The following is a 19426-nucleotide window of genomic DNA, read 5'->3' on the forward strand; positions in this document are numbered from 1 at the left end:
GGGTTACGCATCGATACCACTGACCTTAGTTTGCTTTTAGTGATGGGAATTTCTTTTCATAGACCTGGAAAAAGTAACTGGATTCAGGCCCTATCTGAATTTATCAGATATACTAAGTTTATAACCTTTTTATCTGACTTAAACTGGTTCCAAGAGACCAAGTCCTAGATACCAATTAAATGAGCCACTTACAGCGCTTGTTTTTAAGAGAGTAAGAATTGGAAACAGGCGCTGCATGAATGGGAGGGACTGCCTCTGCTTTGTCTTATATGACCAACAGAGATAATACTTCAGGCACAAGTTGAAGAAAAGCTCAGAGCGGTGAGTGGATCAGCATTTTCCAAACCAGTTTGGTCATAGAATACTTTTATCTTGAAATGTGAACCAAAATACTGGCCTATTGGGCCTGAAGATGTGCAGTGCACAGTTCTGGACCTGAAGTCAGCAAGAACTAGGTCAGATCTTATCTCAGATACTCGCTTCAGGTCACTTAAAACCTCTGCCTCAGTTTCCTCCTCTGTAAAAAGGGGATAATAACAAACACCTACCTCTCTCAGGGTTGTTGTAAAGATCATTTGAGATAGTATCTGTAAAGTTCCTGGCACGTAGTAGGCGTTATTAGTGATGGTGGTGGTGGTGGTGGTGGTGATGACAACGGTGGTGGTGGTGATTGAATACTCCAGAGACAAAGTAGGATTGGAAACATTTTGAGGGGGAAATGGAGGAAATTAACTTTTTATTCATAGCTAAAATTGTTGCACATCGTATGTATTTTTGATACATGAATAGTTTCTCTTTTAACTTGTTAGAAGGAAGAAATATTGCCAACGTTGACAGTTTCTCATGGAACCCCTATTCACATTGTGTAAGAGATCAAGGAATCCATGGAACACAGTTTGGGATACTCTGGGTCAGGCCTTAGTGCAAATATTCTCCAGTGAAGATGTTTTCCTTGCTCAGTCCTCAGAGTAGATGGGACTCAATCTCTTTTTTTTTCTTCTTCCTCCTGGCCCCTCACTTTTATATGCACATCCTGGGAGGTACCCCGAAAGAAATTAACTGTAATTCCCAAGGGAAGCACTTTGATGAAGGGACCCTTTGTTCCAAACCAGATAACCCATTTTCACACGTGTGTTTGCAATTTTTCAGGCTCTTTTATACGGCTATAAGTGGAAGTTGAAAGACCTTTGTAAAAAATCCAACTTAACGGAATGGATTAAACCCCACAACCGGAAAACAGGAGAGCTCTGTGACCTGCCGAAAGAAAAACTAGATGCAGCAGAAAAAGTCTTCTTCTCCAACGTGGACCTTCTGAAACCTCTGCTGGTAAGCAGACATACTGTGTGCCATTCAATCCACGAAACAGCCATGAAATGCCCACTGTGTGTGTTAGGCCTGGGCCGTGTGGGGATAACTGACGCGGATGAGACGTGATTGTCTTCCTCATGGAGCTGATCATCTAGTGGTGCAATTTAAAGGTTTTTTTTTAACATGGTGGTGAAGCTGTGGGCTCTAATATTTTATGACTGTGAAGGCTCTTTGTTGAATTACTGTTCACTCTTCTGTAACGTTGTAGGGCTGGCATAAAGTTTGAAATATCAGTCCCTAACTCCTAAATTTGGCCTCCCTTCTTTTACCTCTCCAGCTTTTAAGGACCCACGGGAAAGGAGATTAGTTTTGGTAACCCATCTCAGTTTTAATGCCCTTCTCACAAAACTTCTGTCTAGCCGGTTCCCTCGTGCCGCACCCCTTTTTTTGTTCTGTTTAAAGTGAAGGAGGTAGTCTCCCTTTTCTGGGTGATGTCTTACAGTGTCCCAGGTGGACGAGTGTAAAGTTAAAAGCTCTGGATTATACTTAATAGCAGAGTTTTTTAAACTTCTGCTTCAAGGCTTATTTCTTTTTTACATACTGAGTATCCTATTCGGCTAGAGAACAATCTCTGGGGGGATTACTTGGTGTTTTCCGCAGAAACATACCTCATCCTGGAGGGCTACGGATGGCCCCCTTGTTTTTGTCAGGCACGTTTCTTTAAAGGAAGCTAAAAACAAAGTTGTTACCAGAAGTCCTTTACCCTTCCTTGCACTGCCAGGCTTTTGGAGGGCAGTAATAAACATTGATAACAACCACAATGGCGAGAGTAATAATAGCTGACATTTATGTGGTTCTCTCCGTGCGCCCGGCTCTGCGCTAATAGGTGTTTCACAACATTTGATCCTCACAAAGCCCTGGGGGTAGGTACTGCCGTGATCCCCATGTACAGATGAGGAAACCGAGGCAAGCAGGTGAAGCGACTCGCCCAGCGTTGCAAGGTCAGCAAGGTGTTTTCCTGAACTCGTTTTGGATGCCTTGCTTTCCTGGCAGGCCTGAAAAACTTAGGATTTCAACTTGAGCAATATAGGGTTTCCCACCTCCGTTGACCTTCTCCAGGTGCTTTATGCATTTCTGGCAGGCTGACGGCTTTCCTTGCAAAGCGTCCGTCTCATTCTGCTCTACTTTGGCAAGCACTCGCTAAACACTTTCTGCTGTTGGCTGGGCACAAGATGCCAAGCTGGCCCCACCTCCCTCCCCTCTCCCTGAATGACTTTGGGCAAAATACGTTACCTCTTTGGACCCTTTTACCTTGCTCATGAGGACCAAATTAGACAATACAGTAGAGAGTTCCAGTAGCCATAAAGGACTACTTAAAGATAATGCAGAGGCAGCCAGGTGGCCTGGTGGAGTCAGGAAGGCCCAAGTTCAAATGTGGTCTCTGACACGTATTAGCTGTGTGACCCTGGGCGAGTCACTTGATTCTCCTCGTCTGTAAAGCGGGGATGTTAATAGCACCTACCTTACAGGCGTTATGAGGATCTCAAATGAGATATTTGTAAAACACGTTTAGCACAGTACCTGGCACACAGTAGATGCTGCATGAATGCTTCCTTCCTTCCTTCCCCATATATGATTATTACCATAATCGCTTCAGCCCAGGAACCTTGTCATGTTTCTTCTGAAAGCGGACCCAACCCTGTCCCCCAACTTATCTGATGGGCCCCTGGAGTTGATCTGAGTGTGGGGCAGATTCTGATCATCCGCTTCCTCTATGAGGGGTATGTCATTTGGTTTCTAAGCTTATTCCTAGCGTGTAGTCAGGTACTCTCCTTGCTCTCCCTGACAGTGAGGTAACATGGCATGGTAGTGGCTGATTTGAAGTCCGGCAATCCTGGATTCAAATTCTGCCTCAGATATTTCACAGTCTTGCGATGCTGGGAAAGTCACTTCCCTTCCCCTCAGTCTCAGTTTCCCTTTCTGTAAAATGGGGATAATAATAGCAGCGATCTTATAGGATTATTTTGAGGATCAAACAAGACGGCGTTTGCGCCTTGAAGCAATATGTAAATGCCATTTAATATTCTTTATTTTACAAAGATAGTTTCAAGACCACAAATAGGTGGAATCACTGCAAAGCATTTTAAACTGCAGCCCATATTTCTTGGACAAAGATAGGTGTTCAGAAAAGGCATACATGTGCCCCCTCCTGGGGAGTAATGAAATGTTCTTCAATATTTGGCAAAGCTCGCTCCAGCCCACTCTGCTCATGACAGGCAGGTGTGACACGGGATGGAGCAGGGTCATTAATTGCTCCCAGAACTGCAGCATGATCAGTGACCAAAGGACAGTAGCTGCCTCTGCACAAAGGATCCAAGGAGAGGGCTAGATGTTTCTGCCAGAGTCCACCGCTTCCCAGAAGCAAGCGTCGTCTCGGGGAAGATGCCGTTGGGAATGGTTTCACTTTGTTATGCTTAATCTACTTTCACATATTCTGGTCAAGGGTTCTTTCTTGCCTCCCCCTTTTCCCCTTTTCCCAGTGGGCAGCAGTGTTCTGCCAACTGTTGGTTGCCCTTGAACTTCTGAAAATGCCAGCAATCACTTCACTTCTGTTCTGAGAAATATTTGCTGGCAGCACAGACTTTTTCTCCTGGTGACAAATACTTGGGCTGTTGAGCTGGGGAGCCTACACTGTGGTCTTGGAATACAGATGACTTGGAAAGGAATTTCTTTGATAGGCATGGCCAAGGTCATGCGTGGACCCTACAGACATGCTGCTTTATCTTGGTACCCAAATTGCTCCCCTTGTCTGATGACCCGCCTTGTGTGTTTGAATATTCACTTTATTCTAAAATAGGATGACCTCTGAGGTCCTTTCCAGCACTCAAGCTGACAAGAAGAGTAGCATTCTCCGAGTATGCCGATTGGTTTCTGTTATTTATTTTCTATATTCAGTTTTTTACTTGAACAACTTAATTTAGCAAAATAATTTAAGCAAAAAAAAAAAGGCTTTTTGATTGTGTGACCCTAGGCAAGTCACTTAACCTTCCAGGTACCTCAGACAAATCTAAAGAGCTCCTGTAGTAAATCAGATGATTTGCTGGACTGAGTCCCGTTAAGTCCCAGGACAACCCTGCCTGGCATTAGTGCTCAATTACACAAAAACCTAGAGGCTCTAGGAAACTCCCAGTATGTGAATTCAGTCCATCAAATCGTCTGACTTAGTATATGAGCTCTACAGATTTACCAGGGGCACCTAGAGGTTAAGTGACTCGCCCCGGGTGTGACAGAGGGGGCTCGCTGACTCCAAGCCCACCATTTTCTCCGTTGTGTGACACTGCCTTTACTTGTGCATCCAATCATGAGAGAAAAGTCATCATTATAATTAGTGCTAATAGCAGCATTTAAAAAATAATGGCCACAGGATGTAAAGGAATGGACAGATGATAAATCCTGGCTAACGGCATTTTGTTTCATGGCCCACTTGGGACAAATTCAAACACAGGCTAACCTTGCCAGAGTTCCTTGGATGTTGGTTATGCCTGTGATTTGATGTTGTGGTTCCACATATCTAAAGTATTCCATCTGGCTTTGTTTTCTTTTCCTCGCCTCACTCCTCTGCTGTCTTAATAATGTTAGGCCGTGTTCATGTTATCTTTTCAATATTTGGAACAATGCCCCTGAGACCCCTTGATGGTGTGCAAAAAGCTTGTGATAAACTGCTCGACTGGAGCTCCTCTCTTAGTGAAGTCTGTCCATTATCAGTTTTCTGGTTCACAATGGAATTGTGTTAAATCGAGGGCCATCTTCAAGGTCGAGGTTTTGAACTCGGGAACCCCTCAAAAAGTTGAAGTTGGAACTTTTCTAGTCAGGACATGAAACTTAGCTCCTTACCCATTGTTTAGTTTGAATGTGACACACATAAGATGAGATGGTCCGGCAGATTTAATTCCCTTGTCTGTCGGGAACCACCCATTTGAAACTGTGTCTCGTGATTATTCAGTCTTGACCTATAATGTCATCAGCATAAAAGGGAATGTTCTGTTTCTGTTGCACAAAGAGTTCTGTTCAAATGTAGCTTATCGATGAGGGCAGCACATTCCTTCAGACGAGGACTGAGGACCTCAGGTCCTTTAGACAAAGGATTTCTTGGCACAGTACTCGGGGGGTCATCGAAGGCCATTAACCTCTCAGATGGGTTACCCATGGGCAGAAATAGAAAATGACCAAAGAGATAATGGAAATAACACTTCTGAGAGCATTTAATAGTATCTTTCCTACTCAATGTTGACTTAGACTATAAATAAAACTGACTATCAGACTCGGCACCCCTGGCTAATGGTTTTTAAGAGCTGGAAGCTTTCCCTTGGACATGCATTTGTGAAATGGAGCCACTTACAGGAGGGGTAGGTGGTAGATATTAGATAGAACCAGAAGGGATCTTACAGCTTAACTAGGCCAACCCGCACATTTCATGGCCAAGGAAATCGAGTTCAGAGAAAGGACGTGACTTGTCCGTGATCAGGCAGCTATTGAGTAGCAGAGTAAGGAGTCAAATGAGGGTCCTTTGACCAGGAATTCAGTGGTTTTGTCATTTTAGCATGAGGGCTCTAGTCCGTGACAGTTCATGCACAAGTATGCAATGGTAGAAGCATCTCTGGGTGACTTAAGGAGGAAAGATTGTAACTGAACAAAAAATGTGCTTTTTCCCTGGAAAATTCAGACAGCCAAAGGAAAGGAAGGGTTGATCAGGTAAGGTTTCATGGAGGAAGGGATGTTTGAGTTGGGCCCTGAAGGCTGAGTAGGCTTTCTATGGACAGAGGTGAGGAGGGCATTCTGCACATAGAGAATGATATGAACAGAGAGCAGGGAGAAAGTAAGACAGGTGTAGAGATGCCAGGCTGCCCAGTTTAGCAGGAATGTCGGGTACATGGGTAGGGGTCAGCGGTGGAGGAGGGTGAGAGATAAAGAGAGTGGTGCCAGACTGTACAGGATCTTCTATCCCCCCAAAGGAAGACGCTAAAGGTTTTTGAGTGGAGGAGTAACATGACCAGAATCAGGTTTTTGTTTTAGGGGCTCTTCTCCTCCCTTTATACTCTCTCTCCCCTGGTGACTTCAGTTATGTGAACAACACCTGTGCCTATATTTCCGTTTGCTACTGCCCTCAATCTCTCCCCGAAAGTTCTCTCCAGCCACCTGCTAGATGCTCCCTCTAGCACCTCAAGCTCAGTGTGTCTACAAGTACACATATCATATTCCCCCTTAAACCTCAGCACTCCCAGCCTTCATCCCACACATGCAGTCCTGACCTGGATTTTGTTCCCTTCTCTTCGCTCTACACATGGTTAGTTGTCAAGTCTTGTCGTTCCTGCCTTTCCTGCACCTCTTTTCTCCAGCTCCTCCTCTTAGCTTCTGTGGCATCTGTTCTAATTCATGCCATCATCTCTTCTTATCTACATGCAATCAACCAACAAGCATTTATTAGGCACCCACTGTGTGCCAGAGATACAAAGACAAAAATGAAACAAAATCTGGGTTATCCTAAGAGTCTTCTAATCATTCTTTCTGCTACCAACCTATCATTTTTTCATCTATCCTCTCCATAGTTGCCCTGGTAATTTTCTTAATGTACCACTTTTTTAATAACTCTCTTCTACTCTAAAACTTTCACCGACTCCCCATTGCCTTCCCAAGAAAATCTGTATTCATGACACGGCATTCAGTATCTTCACAGTCTGGCTTCACCCTGCTGGTTTCGGTTTATCTCACACTGCTCCTCTTTACACAGTCTGCATTCTGGCCCAACTCAAGTGTTCTCTGTCTTTTCTGTCCCCTTGCCCTGCACTTCCCCGTTTTTTCTTTTGCTCAGATCCTACTGCATGCAAGAAACACTGTCCCTCTTCCTTTGAAATCTCCTTCTTTCTTCCTTTCCTCCTTTCTTTCCAGGATCAACATAGGTGTCACCTCTTCCAAGATGGCCTCACATGAAAGTGGTCTCTCTCCTTCCTTAAGATTTCTCATAGCATTTTACATGAATTTATTTTCATTTATCTCCTTTTGTATTGAAATTTTATGTGTGCTTATTATTAGGTTAGATTAATAAACTCTGAGAACAAGGGTTTTGCTGTCCCTGTCTTTATATCTTAAGGCACAGTGCTTCGCATAGTAAATACTTAATAATCTTTGGGAGAATTTGAATTTTAATCAGAACAGTGCATAAAGGGAGATTAATCTGGCTGTGCTATGAAATATGGATTGAAAGGCAGATTAGAAATAGGAAGACTAATTAGCAGATTATTAATAGTAACATTTTAAACATTTATATTTTACATATTATATCATCTTCTGTTCATTCTCTTTAAAATACTATAATTTCTAAAAGGCAGGTGAGCTTTTGGTCCGGATTCTTAGGACAGAATTATTTGGAAAAAGAGAAAGACGTTTAATTAAACATAGAGAAGCATTCTGTAGTAACTTCCAGGACCCATGGTTTTGTTAGTGTGGCTGTTCCCTTCATACATCTGCGTGTACCAGTGCAGTTAACCACCCTTCTGTGTAGACGGCTTCAGAGCTGCTGCGGCCAAACATATCATCATCCCCTGGCCAATCTGGGGATGGGAATCTATCTCCAAACTTAGCTAGGCTGGTCCTTGGACAGCACTCATAGATTTTATCACCACACCACTTCAGAAAGGTATTAGAAACACAGATGTGATTTAAAATGCGTAGATATCCAAGAATATTTAAAGGCTGATAAACTGTTTAATGAAAAATGAGTTTTGACATCTTCAGAGAATATGTAATTTTTATGATTTCCTGTTCCACTAAAGGGTATTCAGTGAGATAAAACAAACAAAAAAAACTTCTCTTAAAGGAAATCCGTCCTTGCCATAGGAATAATTTTTTAAAAAATCAGTGATTTTGTTAGTACAGACACTCATGAATGATTAGATTGTGAAAATGCCTGCTTTTGGCTTTCCATCAGTCATGTACGTCACTTCCTACAGTATGAAGTTGACTCTGACCAGGTTAATCTTTTAGCTCAAATTCAGGCTTTTCCCACATCAGCAGAGTTAAATGGAAATTTGAATCAATTATTGTTGAAACAAAAGAACCAAGGAGGAAAAAAGCATTTGGGGGATGTTTGAATGATCCGATTCATACATTTTCAAGCACACATATAGAAAGTCATTAATCATTCACTAAATTAGAAATACAGCTCAATACGGTACCTTTTGAAACGGCTTACGAGGATATATACACAGCTGCTAATTTGATTGCATCTAGTAGCTGTGCTCCTGAAGTTACATAAAACAGATTTTTGTAAATCGGATCATATTTTTTCCATTGTATTCCATTACAATTCCTAAGATAATGTGTCTTTGTTAATTATAATTCATTAGGCAGGAGTGCCTAAACATTTTAGGGTTAGATTTCCCTGCTCCCTCTCTCCTCAGTTTCTTTGCTATATACTAAAGTCACAGAGCTATAGAACCTTTGAGTTGGAAGGGCATTAGAGGCCATCTATTCATAATCTAAAGAACACCAATCAAAATAAATTGAAATGTTTACATGTTTAAAGAATCATGCCAATGCAACTGTTCACATATAAAGCTTTCTAAGAGCGATTTTCCCCTTTTTTTCCTACCAGTGTATTTTGTCAAAATAAAATAGGAGTTTTAAAATTGTAACAATGTAGAACTTGGACTCTTTATCTTTGTGATTTTTTGAAGTATGAGCCACATAGGGCTATAGATTTAGACCTAGAAGGAACATTAGCGGTCATCCAGTCTAGCCCACTTATTTTATAAATGAGGGGCCTGGAGCCTAGAGCATATGGGAGATTACGTGATTGAAAAGTAGCAATCTCTGGATTTGAACCTAGGCCCTCTGATTGCATAGCCAGGGTCCTCTCTACTCTACCAGACAGCCTCGTATTTCTTTACATAAGTACAGCGCAGACTCGTGGGCTTGTCTCGACAGTGTGACACAGTATTTAGGAAACGTGCCCAGTTGGGATGCATGCGTTTGAGTGGAGTGGGTAGGAAATTTCAGAGAATAAAAAAAGTTCTTGTGTTTCCTTCCCCTTATGATATGAATGGCATTTTGTCATGAACTAAAATATTGAATAATACATGAATTCCAGTTAGCTTAACACAGAAAGCATAGTCCCCGACTGGAGGGAGGCTTCTGTGACTTGATACAAGATAATCTTTTGCCTCCTGTGGTCAGTGGTGACCTATATATATATGATTTCATCCTCTCGAAGGCTGTGGCCAAGGGCTTTTTGTTGGGAAAATAATAGCAGGAATTCCAAGATATGCGTTGTTTACTGGCACAGCTTGGAAGGATAATTTAGCGAGCGTTATTCGCCTTTGTCAAGTCAATATGAGTAAGAGACCACAGCATGAAAAGAGTGTGAGCACACGCCGCCCGGGCATCGTTGTTGGCGGAGCTCCAGGCCATAAGAGACTTCCTGGGGTTGTTAGACACCTTTTGAAACTGCTTACAAGTATTTTTCTCAGTCTCTGTCTGCCTGTTTCCCATTTTCTACTTCATGAGCAAGAATAAAGTGAAAGAAAGAATTGAGGCTATCACTCGTTTAATCCAGGTTCCTCAGTCGGATGTCGAATGTTACCCTGGACCTCGAATACGTCAGTGTACTTAAAAGTATTTCAGATACTTTTTAACTAATAAGAAGAGCATGGAAACAAACATCCCAAGGTCTGGGTTCTAGTTCCTTTTTTTCCCCTTTAATTAGAGGTGTGATCTTGATGATCTCTCTCTCTTTGATGACTTTACGGGTCTTTCCAATTCTGCACTATGTTACGCTATCATGGACTGTAACCGGTGATTTTTAGGAAAGCTGAAAATCTTGTTTTCAAACAAATTGTGATCCTGGACAACAGAAGAATTAAAGGACCCTAATGAATGTTAATTATTTTTCGCTATTACTTACTGGTGTTTTCATAATGGCCCTGTCAGAAGCAATTCAATGAATATTAACATTGTCTGTACTGGTAAATGAGAAAAGATTTTTATTGTGTGTAAATGTGGAAATTCAAAGTTATAAGCGCCATAGCAAAATGATCATTAATATTTGAATACCATGCATAGTCCATTAATAGCATTCACGTGTCAAGCAGTGACCTTTTAAAATGCCTGTTAGGACAGGAGGTAGAATGTTACAGAGAAAGGGAGGACTGAATTTTGGAGTCTGGAGACTGGGATTAGAATCTTAGCTCTGACCTTTATTAGCTGGGCCTCAGTTTCCTCATTTGTAAGTGGGGATTACGGTTATAAGCCTCCCAAGGAACATGGAGATGAAGATGAATCTAAATTGGACATATTAAGTGAGAAATCTAGGAGAACGTGTTTCTCAGACAAAATTGAGGGACCTTCTTGGGGCTATTGAGTTATTGCAAAGGGACTGCCCTTCCATTTGTACCTCGAAGTAGAACAAAATATGCAGCGTGAACACGTCTCATCTATACCGCGTTTCAAACATGTGGAAATACCACTACGGTTAGTAAAGCGCAAGCTGAGTTTTAAAAGTTGCCGAGTTAATAATAGTTTTTGTCGTGGTGTCTTTTTGTTTTTTCATCATGTATTATTTTCAGTCTGTCATCAAGCATGTATTAAACACTTTCTATATGCCAGACACTATTTTAAGTGCCGGGGATCCAAAGAAAGGCAAGAGAGAGTCCTGGCCCTCAAGGAGCTTACCATCGAGCGGGTTTCGTTTTCCTCGCCTGTAAGATGGAAATAACGTTATTTGTCCTTCCTGCCTCACGGGATGGTTGCAAAAAGAACATAGTTTGCTAGCTGTGAACCACTCCATACGTGTGAGCTTTGTTACCATATCATAGCTCAGGGAAAGTGGGCGTCTGGAAATGATCACGGTGATAGATGAGCTCGGCCTGAGCATGCCATTTCAGGAGATTATTGGATTGGACTGGTTCGTCAATGAAAATGTACTTCAAGTTGTTAGTCACAGACATCACTATGTTTTCTTAAGAGAGGCCGCTTAACCGGCACTAATTTTCTTCAGCATTTATTTTGCTAACTTCTTCTGTAGCCAGGCTATTTATTTTTGAAAGAAAGGAAATTCAAAACCCATCGTTTATGAAAGTAAACACATTAATTCATATCGATTGCCTAGACTCGTTAAAGATTTATTTTAAAAGTAATTCCTTGCTCAGAATTCTGGAACTAGGCCTTTGGATATAGGATACATGTTCAGATGACTTCTAGCCTTTTTAACACAGGATGTGTGTTGCTGGATTTCAGTGGTGTCAATTAATAAATCAAGGGAGATCAAACAAATACATACTTTTCTTCCAAACTTTTCCTCATCCTTGAAGTGTTAGTAGTGGCTAGGATCAAAGGAAGTAGAAATCTCAGGTTTAGAGCAGGAAGACACCTAAAAGGTCATCTAATCCTGCCTTTTCTATTTTACTGTTGAGGAAACTGAGGCCCAGTGAAGGCAAGTCTTTTGCCCAGGGTCATATATGTGGGTAAATAGCAGAGGTGACATTTGAATTCAGATTTTATGAGTCCAAATCCAGGCCTCTTTCACCTACACGAGGAGCATTACTGTTGTGGGGGGGTGGTATAGGGTGGTCAACTTTAATTCTTGTCCCAGTTTTTAAGTTAATGGAGCTGGGTGACTCTAGAGTGACCCGTGCACCCTTTCTTACAGTTCTCATTGTCTTTGCTTGTTCCCCAGGAGGAAGCATGGTCATAGTTAGGAGCTTGTGGTTAGAGGTTGTGGTCACTGGGCCTATTCTAAATTCTTTTTTTTTTTTTAATTTCAAATTCTAGCTTCAAATTTTCTCCTAACTTGGACATGCACACCAAGTCCTCAGTGGTTGGGTACCCAGATGTGTTTTACACTTATACCATTCCAAATTATTTGTAAAAAAAACCATTAACAAAAGTATTGGCAAACATTAGCTGAGAAAAAGTGTTCGTAATAATTGTGGCGGTGTTTTTTGCAGGGAGGATAGATTTGAGGTGCTGTCTGCGTGTTTTCGGTTAAAGATGGTGGATGGTTTGAATTAACTTGTTTGTTTCTTTTAGTGACTTCAGATTTACTTTTGAGCTCAGAACCGTATTTTTTTTTCATTCCAGGAAGGAATAAACTCCTATTCGATCCTGCCAAACCAGGAGCTGGTTGAAACAATGACAGCTATGCTAGAGAGTCTTGGAAAGCTGGCCAAAGAGGTAAGCTACTTCGGCCGGAGCCCTGGGAAGCAGAACCGCCCGTTGCTCTTTTGAAGTCAGAGTTTGGTTTGGCCAGCCAGTGTTCATCGCATTCAGGCAAAGGGGTTTGTAAGCACGAGGTGGCCCTATCATTATTGTTACTAATATCTTTTTTACTTCAAATGCTTGGTTTTCAGGGAGAGTTTTTCCTCTGGTGTGCTGAATTTGGCTGTCTCCTTAGCTGATGCTCTTCTGTCCATATTTATTCGTTAATGGTAGAAAATCTGTTTAAACGGGATCAGTTTCCTGGCCTGGGGGCATAATGTGTGGACCTCAAAATCCAGACCTTTTTCCGTCTGGATATCTGGCGGTTTAAGTCAACCTGTTAATATGTCTTTATGTGACATCTTCTCATCAGAGCCAAGGTGTTTAACGTGTCTTAACATGGTGGAGCCTTGACTTGGAGTGGTACAAACTGGGAAGTACATCTACCCATCCATCCTCTGCCTCTAGGCAGTACTGCACCTGAGTATAGCCTTATGTGTAAAACTCAGAAGAGGGCGGGTACCGTGAGGTCCCAGTGTGTCATCAGTCAAAGAGAGAAGACTGTGGTTCTACTTCAACACATCCCTAAGAAATTTCTGTTAGGTGGGATCTCCTTTCCGTTGGTTCCCCAAGGTCACAGCTCTGCCACAACTTCTCATCCCGTGCTGCCGTTCTTGTTCATGTCTTTCTATAAATTCTCCATGGCGTAGAGGGTTCTTAACCTTTTTTTGGTATGTCTCATAGACGCCTTTGGCAGTCCAGTCAAGCCTATGGGCCCCTTCTTAGCATAGTGATTTTAGGTGCATAAGATAAAATACACAGGCATAAAAAAGGGAAACAAAAAAATAAATAAAAAAATAAGAAAATAAAAAAATATAAAGGGAAACTAATTATGTTAAATTATAGTGAGCAGAATAGTCAACAAAAACAACAGAAAAAGTTTACAGACCCCCCCGTTAAAAACCGCCAATATGGAAAATCTCCCCAGCTGGTACTGAGGGCCTTCCTCTGGCTCTTGTATTATTTAATAGAAGTCTGCATCTGTTTAGGAGGATTTTCCTCATGCACACAAAATAACAATCACACATCCCTGTGATGTACAAGGTGTCTGTCCCAAAAGTCTTAGTGCAGTTTTAAGCTAGTAAAACCGCAAAGCTGCACTAAGACTTTTGGGACATTCTGCATCATGTTTACAGTCATACCTGGGGCAGCTAGGCGGCACAGTGGATAGAACACCAACCCTGGAATCAGGAGGACTTGAGTGCAAACGTTATGTGACCTCAGACATTTACTAGCTACGTGATTGTGGGCGAGTCACTTAACCCAGATTGCCTCAGAAAAGCCCGTGACAGTAACAATCCTCATATCTACCGTAACTTCCCCTTTTTCTTTCTGTACAGTTCGGTAGGTAAAGACCATGGGATCATGTTTTCCTCCTATTGTCCTTAATAATGTTTTTTTCCCTATTGCTTTCAGAGAGGTAATGTGGTTTAGTGAGTGGAGGTGTAGTCCTGGATGCAGAGGGACCTGAGTAACAATCCTACCTCAGATACTGAGTAGCTAGATAATTTTGGGCTATCTGAGCCTCAGTTTTGTCATCTGTGAAATGGGGACAGTGATAGCCCTTGCATCACATGGTTGTCATGAAGCTCAAATGAAATAACGGGTGTAAATCGCTTTGTAAACTTTAAAGCACTAAACAAACGTGAGCCGCTGTTCTTCAGTAAGCTTTAAACATGCTGTGTTAGCAAAGCCCAGCAAAACCATCTCTGCCATCAAACGTTTTAAAATGTGATGACCTTCAAAGCAAGAATTGTTCCTTTGTACAGTAATCTAATGGAAGGCAGCAGACATTTTTAAAGTGCCTACTATGTACAAGATGCTGTGTATAAAGAAACAAAAGTCCACGCCCTCAGAAACTTACGGTCTGTGGGGGTAGGGATGTCTATATAACATAACATTCATTAACTTTAAATCGAAAAGGGATCTGAGAGGTTACTCAAGCCCCTCCTTTTCCGGGTGAGGAAACTGAGGCCTGTAGAGTTTTAGGTGACTTGCCCAGGCTGGAATTCAGATTGAAATACTGTGAGTAGAAATCCAGCATACTTCCCAGGGGACCATCCTGCCAGTCCTAATCTCCTCGGAAGAAAATTTTGGTTTGAAGGGATAACAAAAGAAAAATCTCACCTGCCGTCATTGTGTCAGTCAAGTCATTGTAGATACGAACTCTAGTAACCTTACAATAGATGAAGAAGTCAGGACCAACTGAGGGTACCAGATTTTCTGCTTCCAGAAGGTAGATGGGGAAACACACTGAGTCCTGCAGCTAGATAAGCCGTTGATTCTGTTTAATCTAAGCCCGTGCCCCCGTGCTGCCACTAGGGTTTGTTGTGAAGTGGGCACTTAACCTTTTGCTTTCTTTTTTTTAACTTTAACTGAGACAAAAGCTGTAACTGTTACAGAAGAAACTGTATCATAAATTTGCCTCAGGGTCTGGTTACAGCTGTTTCCTGTTACATCACCCAGGCCTGCCTTTTGTCTGGGGTTAAAAAAAAAATTGAAAGCATGTGATGTTCTCCTTGCTGATGTGGCGGAAACTCTTAAACGGAGCCACACACATATTTTCTTGGCAGCTGCTTCCTTGTACCTTGCAAGCTGTTGCCCCATTCCAGTGCAAACAAGGGCTTTGGGCCCTTCATGGCGATGTAAGCAAAGCACCCCTAGGCCGCTTGCCCCCTCGCTTATTGTCTGATTTGCTCTTTTCTTTGGGACAGATGGGAAAGACAAGAATCAGTTGGCTTATTTATCTTACCAGCCACTGGAAAGAGGGCTGCTTTGTTTTTGTAGGATTCTTCATTTGTTTTGTGCAATGCTATAAAGCCCTTTAGGGTTCTTCTCAAATGGCTTTTAAAACATCTTTTCCAATATTGAAGTTCCTGTGTGTGTGTGTGTGTGTGTGTGTGTGTGTGTTACTTATGGCATGCAAAATTTCTGCCATCTTTGCTACAGAGAAGGCTGGTGGTGTGGTAGATAGAGTTCGGAGCTTGGAATACTGGAAGGCCCGAATTCCAATATTGCCTCAGACACTCACTAGCTATATGACCTGGGCAAGACACGGAGCATTCCACTGTAAACCCCTTGGGGGTTTTTTGAGGACCAAATGAGATATTTGTGAAAGCACTCATCACAGTGCCTGGCTTCTGTATCAGTGCTTAATCTTTTCCCTTCCCTTCCCTTGGCAAACCTGTGACATCATTGGTATGGAAACCCTTGGACAGAGGACTTAACCTAATATACTGGGACCCTTCCTCTTCTTTCAGAGTTGTCTGCATGTTATTTCTCCTTTTTGCTATGTGGCTGGCTCCCTGCCTCTCCTAGTCGTACATGTCTGTGTTACACTGTACATTCAGCACACTAAACGTTTCACTGGATTGGTTCCCTAGTCCTGAGCCCTATCCACTAGAGTACCTAGACGGTGTGGATTTCTGGTGAACGCGGAATGTTCGTATGAAAGCCAAGATTTCCCTTGCATCTTAGCCCGAGTGAGTTATTTGTTAAAAACCGGCTGCCCCAAAACTTTGCAGGACTCCCTTCGTTTGCTTTACTAGGCTTTTTGATCTGTATCAGATACTGCCTTCTTATTTTCTCCCTAAACATAATAGGAGAAAAAGTAATGTTTTTAAAGTGAAAAAAGCAAAACAAAACAAACCAGAAACTAAAAAAACCCCCAAACTTGTGACTTTTCCTATGATGCCATTGACTAGGTGTCAGTTGGGCATAGTTTTTTGAGTAATTATTTCAGTAGTGGTGGGTGGGGTCATCCTTTGTTCACTTATCAGCATATCTGAGACAGAATTAAGAGGATAGCCAGGGAACAGAATAAACCCAATTTGCTTACATAGGGGATTAAAGTAATGAGTCTGTATTCTGATAGTGAGCTAGCACCTTCTGAGGTGTGGGCTACTTAAATACTACCTAATTTGGACCAGAACTGATACCAGAGTTTGGGTTGGACTGAACCCAAACTTTGGGTGGAACTGTGAGCTGCAGAAATCCCATCTGATCAGAGGAGGAAATTGGCAGAGAAAGGCCATCTCGGAGCCTCCTGTAGCAGAGCCAGTCATATTCCTGTCTTGGGGATGGTTTCTTCCAGCCTCTGCCAAACTTCTTCAGGTCCTTTTTTTCATCTGTTCCCTTTTCTCTCTAGGATTAAATACAAACTTTTCTTTAGGGAATTTAAACCCCTCTCCACCTTTCCAGGCTTATCCTAGCTTTCTCCTTTTTACATACTACACATGTCAGGCTGTTTAAACTGGACATGCTCCTGTTCCTTGCATCTGACATTCCGTCTCCCATCTCTAGGCTACCTCCCAGCCTTGGCATGCACTCCCTCCTCACCCCTAGCTTCCTTCAGAGCTCAGCTCATGTGCTCGTGATACATGAAGATTTTTCTGATTTCCGTGATGTGTGAATATCTTTCCCCCAAAAGTACCTTGTATTTACTTCATGTGTGGTTTGTGTCTGCTTAAACGTGTACATGTTTCCCGTGACGCAGTGTGAGTTCCTGTATGGCATGTAATGTTTCCTTTTTATCTTTGTATTGCCAGCTTCTAGCCCATTGCTTGGTATGTAGTAGGCATTTAATAAAAACTTCTTGACTGATATTAGAAAAACATGCTTTTGATATGAAAAATACTACCTAAATTGTGTAACCATTCTTCTCAGGTTCACCCCTTGTCACATTTTCTAGGGAATAAAGCATGGTAATGGTAGAGATTGTTCCAATAGAGAGGATCAGGAAATCCACATTCTAGGGCCTAGAATCTTTGACTGAATCCAAACTTCACAGAACAAATCCCCTTAATAAAAAAGATTTGTTCTGTAAAACTTGGACTCGGTCAAAAGGCCGCACCCAAGGACCTAGAAGGCCACATGTGGCCTTGAGGCCGCAGGTTCCCCACCCCTGTATCTAGGCCCATCTCATTTCTGACTGGGAGTCTAAACAGCTTATTCTATTCCTCACAGCCTCGAGTGTATTCATCTGTCCCAGGGACAGCATGTTAAACTATGTCTACCAATAAAGTTTGGTTTCAGTGGGGGAAAATAATATTAAAAAACCTTGCCGTTTAGTTAAACCTGTGTGGCTAAATGTGGATATATTCTGTAGAGCATTGTTATCTAGTATGTCTTTGCTGTATCAGAGGAGTTTGAGGAATTGACATTTGGGGTTCACTCTTCAAAGACTCTCTGCTAATGTCCTTCTCCACTCCTTCATTGTGGCATGGAGGTCACCCTGGTTGCTCAAAGGCTATGATGTCATAAGCTGGAAAGGATCCCAGTCTAGACCCGGGGATAGAATATCTGCCTCTTTTCTAAGAATCAGCTTAACTAAGTTCAAAGATGCTCATCACTATATTCCGCCGATCGGTTAGTCAAGTATTTCTTCAAAGTGCTCTGTGCTAGACAGAAATGAAATAATTGCTGTTGTCAGAGAGCCTGGATTCTAGTCGGGGAGACCACATGTACAGATGCAGACATAAGCAAAATATCTTGAAGTATAGAGTCCTCTCCCAGGGGGAGTTCCTCCATTTTGCACTCAGACTGATGCATTGGATCCCCAGAAGGAGGCTGCTCCTTCCAGTTCTAGGGATAAATATCCCTGTGGAACTATATTTCTGTAACTGTGGCTTGAAGCCCCCAAAAGTCTGTTTCCCATGAACACTCAGGCAGTACATGTGATTAGCTCTTAGCAAAAGTATTTACTAAGATTGAGGTAGGAACTAGATCTGTGGTTTCCTTGGTATAGGGAATTCCTAGGTGAGTGCATTCCTTCTTGCAGGGGAGGTCAGCAATTTATAATACAGAGTTGCCTAGAGCATTATTACGTGACCTGCCCAGGGTGACACAGCTAGTATGTGTTAGAGGGAAGACTTGATGCCAAGTCTTACTGGTTTTGAGATGGCATAGAAGAAACAAATTCAGGGCCTAGAAGTTTTTTCTTTGCTCATTAAGTACTCTTAAGTAGTCTGTTATCTTCTGCCAAAGGTCATGTTCCTTGAAGCTTTCTCCTACCTGAGGTGACTGTCTCTGTGTATCTGTGTCTAATTACAGTGTATTTCTGCAATACTTTCAATGGGTTGAGAGTAGCTCCCTTTCCAAGATTACATAGATAATGGGATGGAGGGGAGGGAGAAGAGTAAGTCTCTCTTCCCTGAAGACTCACATTCACGTGCAATGTCTCTAGACCCCTAAGGTTGTACAGAACTTTAAACAAAGCAATTTACAGTAGTTCATCAGGGTAATAGAGAGCCATTGCAGTTTATTGAGTGGAGGGGTTGAGGGAGGGGTGATCATTTTGGTGACTATGTGGAGAATTGGGGACAGGGGAGACTTTAGGCAAGGAGACAAATCAGGAGGCTATATTGCAGTAGTTCAGGTGAGAAGTAACTAGGGCCTGAATCAGGGTAGTGGTTGTGTGAGTGGAGAAAAGTGGAGCAGGTAGAGTAGGTGACCTTTGTTTCACTGAGGAGTCTTTTCAGCCATAGCAACTCTCAAAAACTACTAAAAGAGAGAGCAGGGATGGGTGGAAGGGGTAGCCATACCAGATTCTTGAAATACTGGAAGATGTTTCCCAATAGAAGTAAGGGAATATGTGCCCTTTTGTGAGATAGACCATGGTTCATTATTTTGGCATTTCAGAAGGCCTGTTACTCGCTGGTGTGGAAACTGTCCCTGTTGAGAGATTGCTGGTAAGCCCTCGGTGCCTTTAGAGATACTTTTGTAAGTTATTGTGTTTTTTAAAAAAATCTTCACCCAAAGGCCAAGCTGGTGATGAGCCTTTCTGAGGTAAGATAACTTAATCCTTCAT

At 42.2% G+C, this 19426-nt stretch overlaps 1 protein-coding gene across 1 annotated transcript in view; it reads left to right on the forward strand.

Moving 5' to 3' along the window:
* ABCA1 (ATP binding cassette subfamily A member 1) overlaps nucleotides 1–19426 on the forward strand; it is a 155786-nt gene that overhangs the window by 70950 nt on the left and 65410 nt on the right. The window contains exons 7-8 of the mRNA XM_036739172.1: nucleotides 1150–1326; nucleotides 12442–12534. Of these exons, the coding sequence (XP_036595067.1) occupies nucleotides 1150–1326; nucleotides 12442–12534 (270 nt within the window). The remainder of the gene's footprint in view (nucleotides 1–1149; nucleotides 1327–12441; nucleotides 12535–19426) is intronic.

The sequence above is a fragment of the Trichosurus vulpecula genome, chromosome 9, assembly GCF_011100635.1.
Source record: "Trichosurus vulpecula isolate mTriVul1 chromosome 9, mTriVul1.pri, whole genome shotgun sequence".
NCBI lineage: Eukaryota > Metazoa > Chordata > Mammalia > Diprotodontia > Phalangeridae > Trichosurus > Trichosurus vulpecula.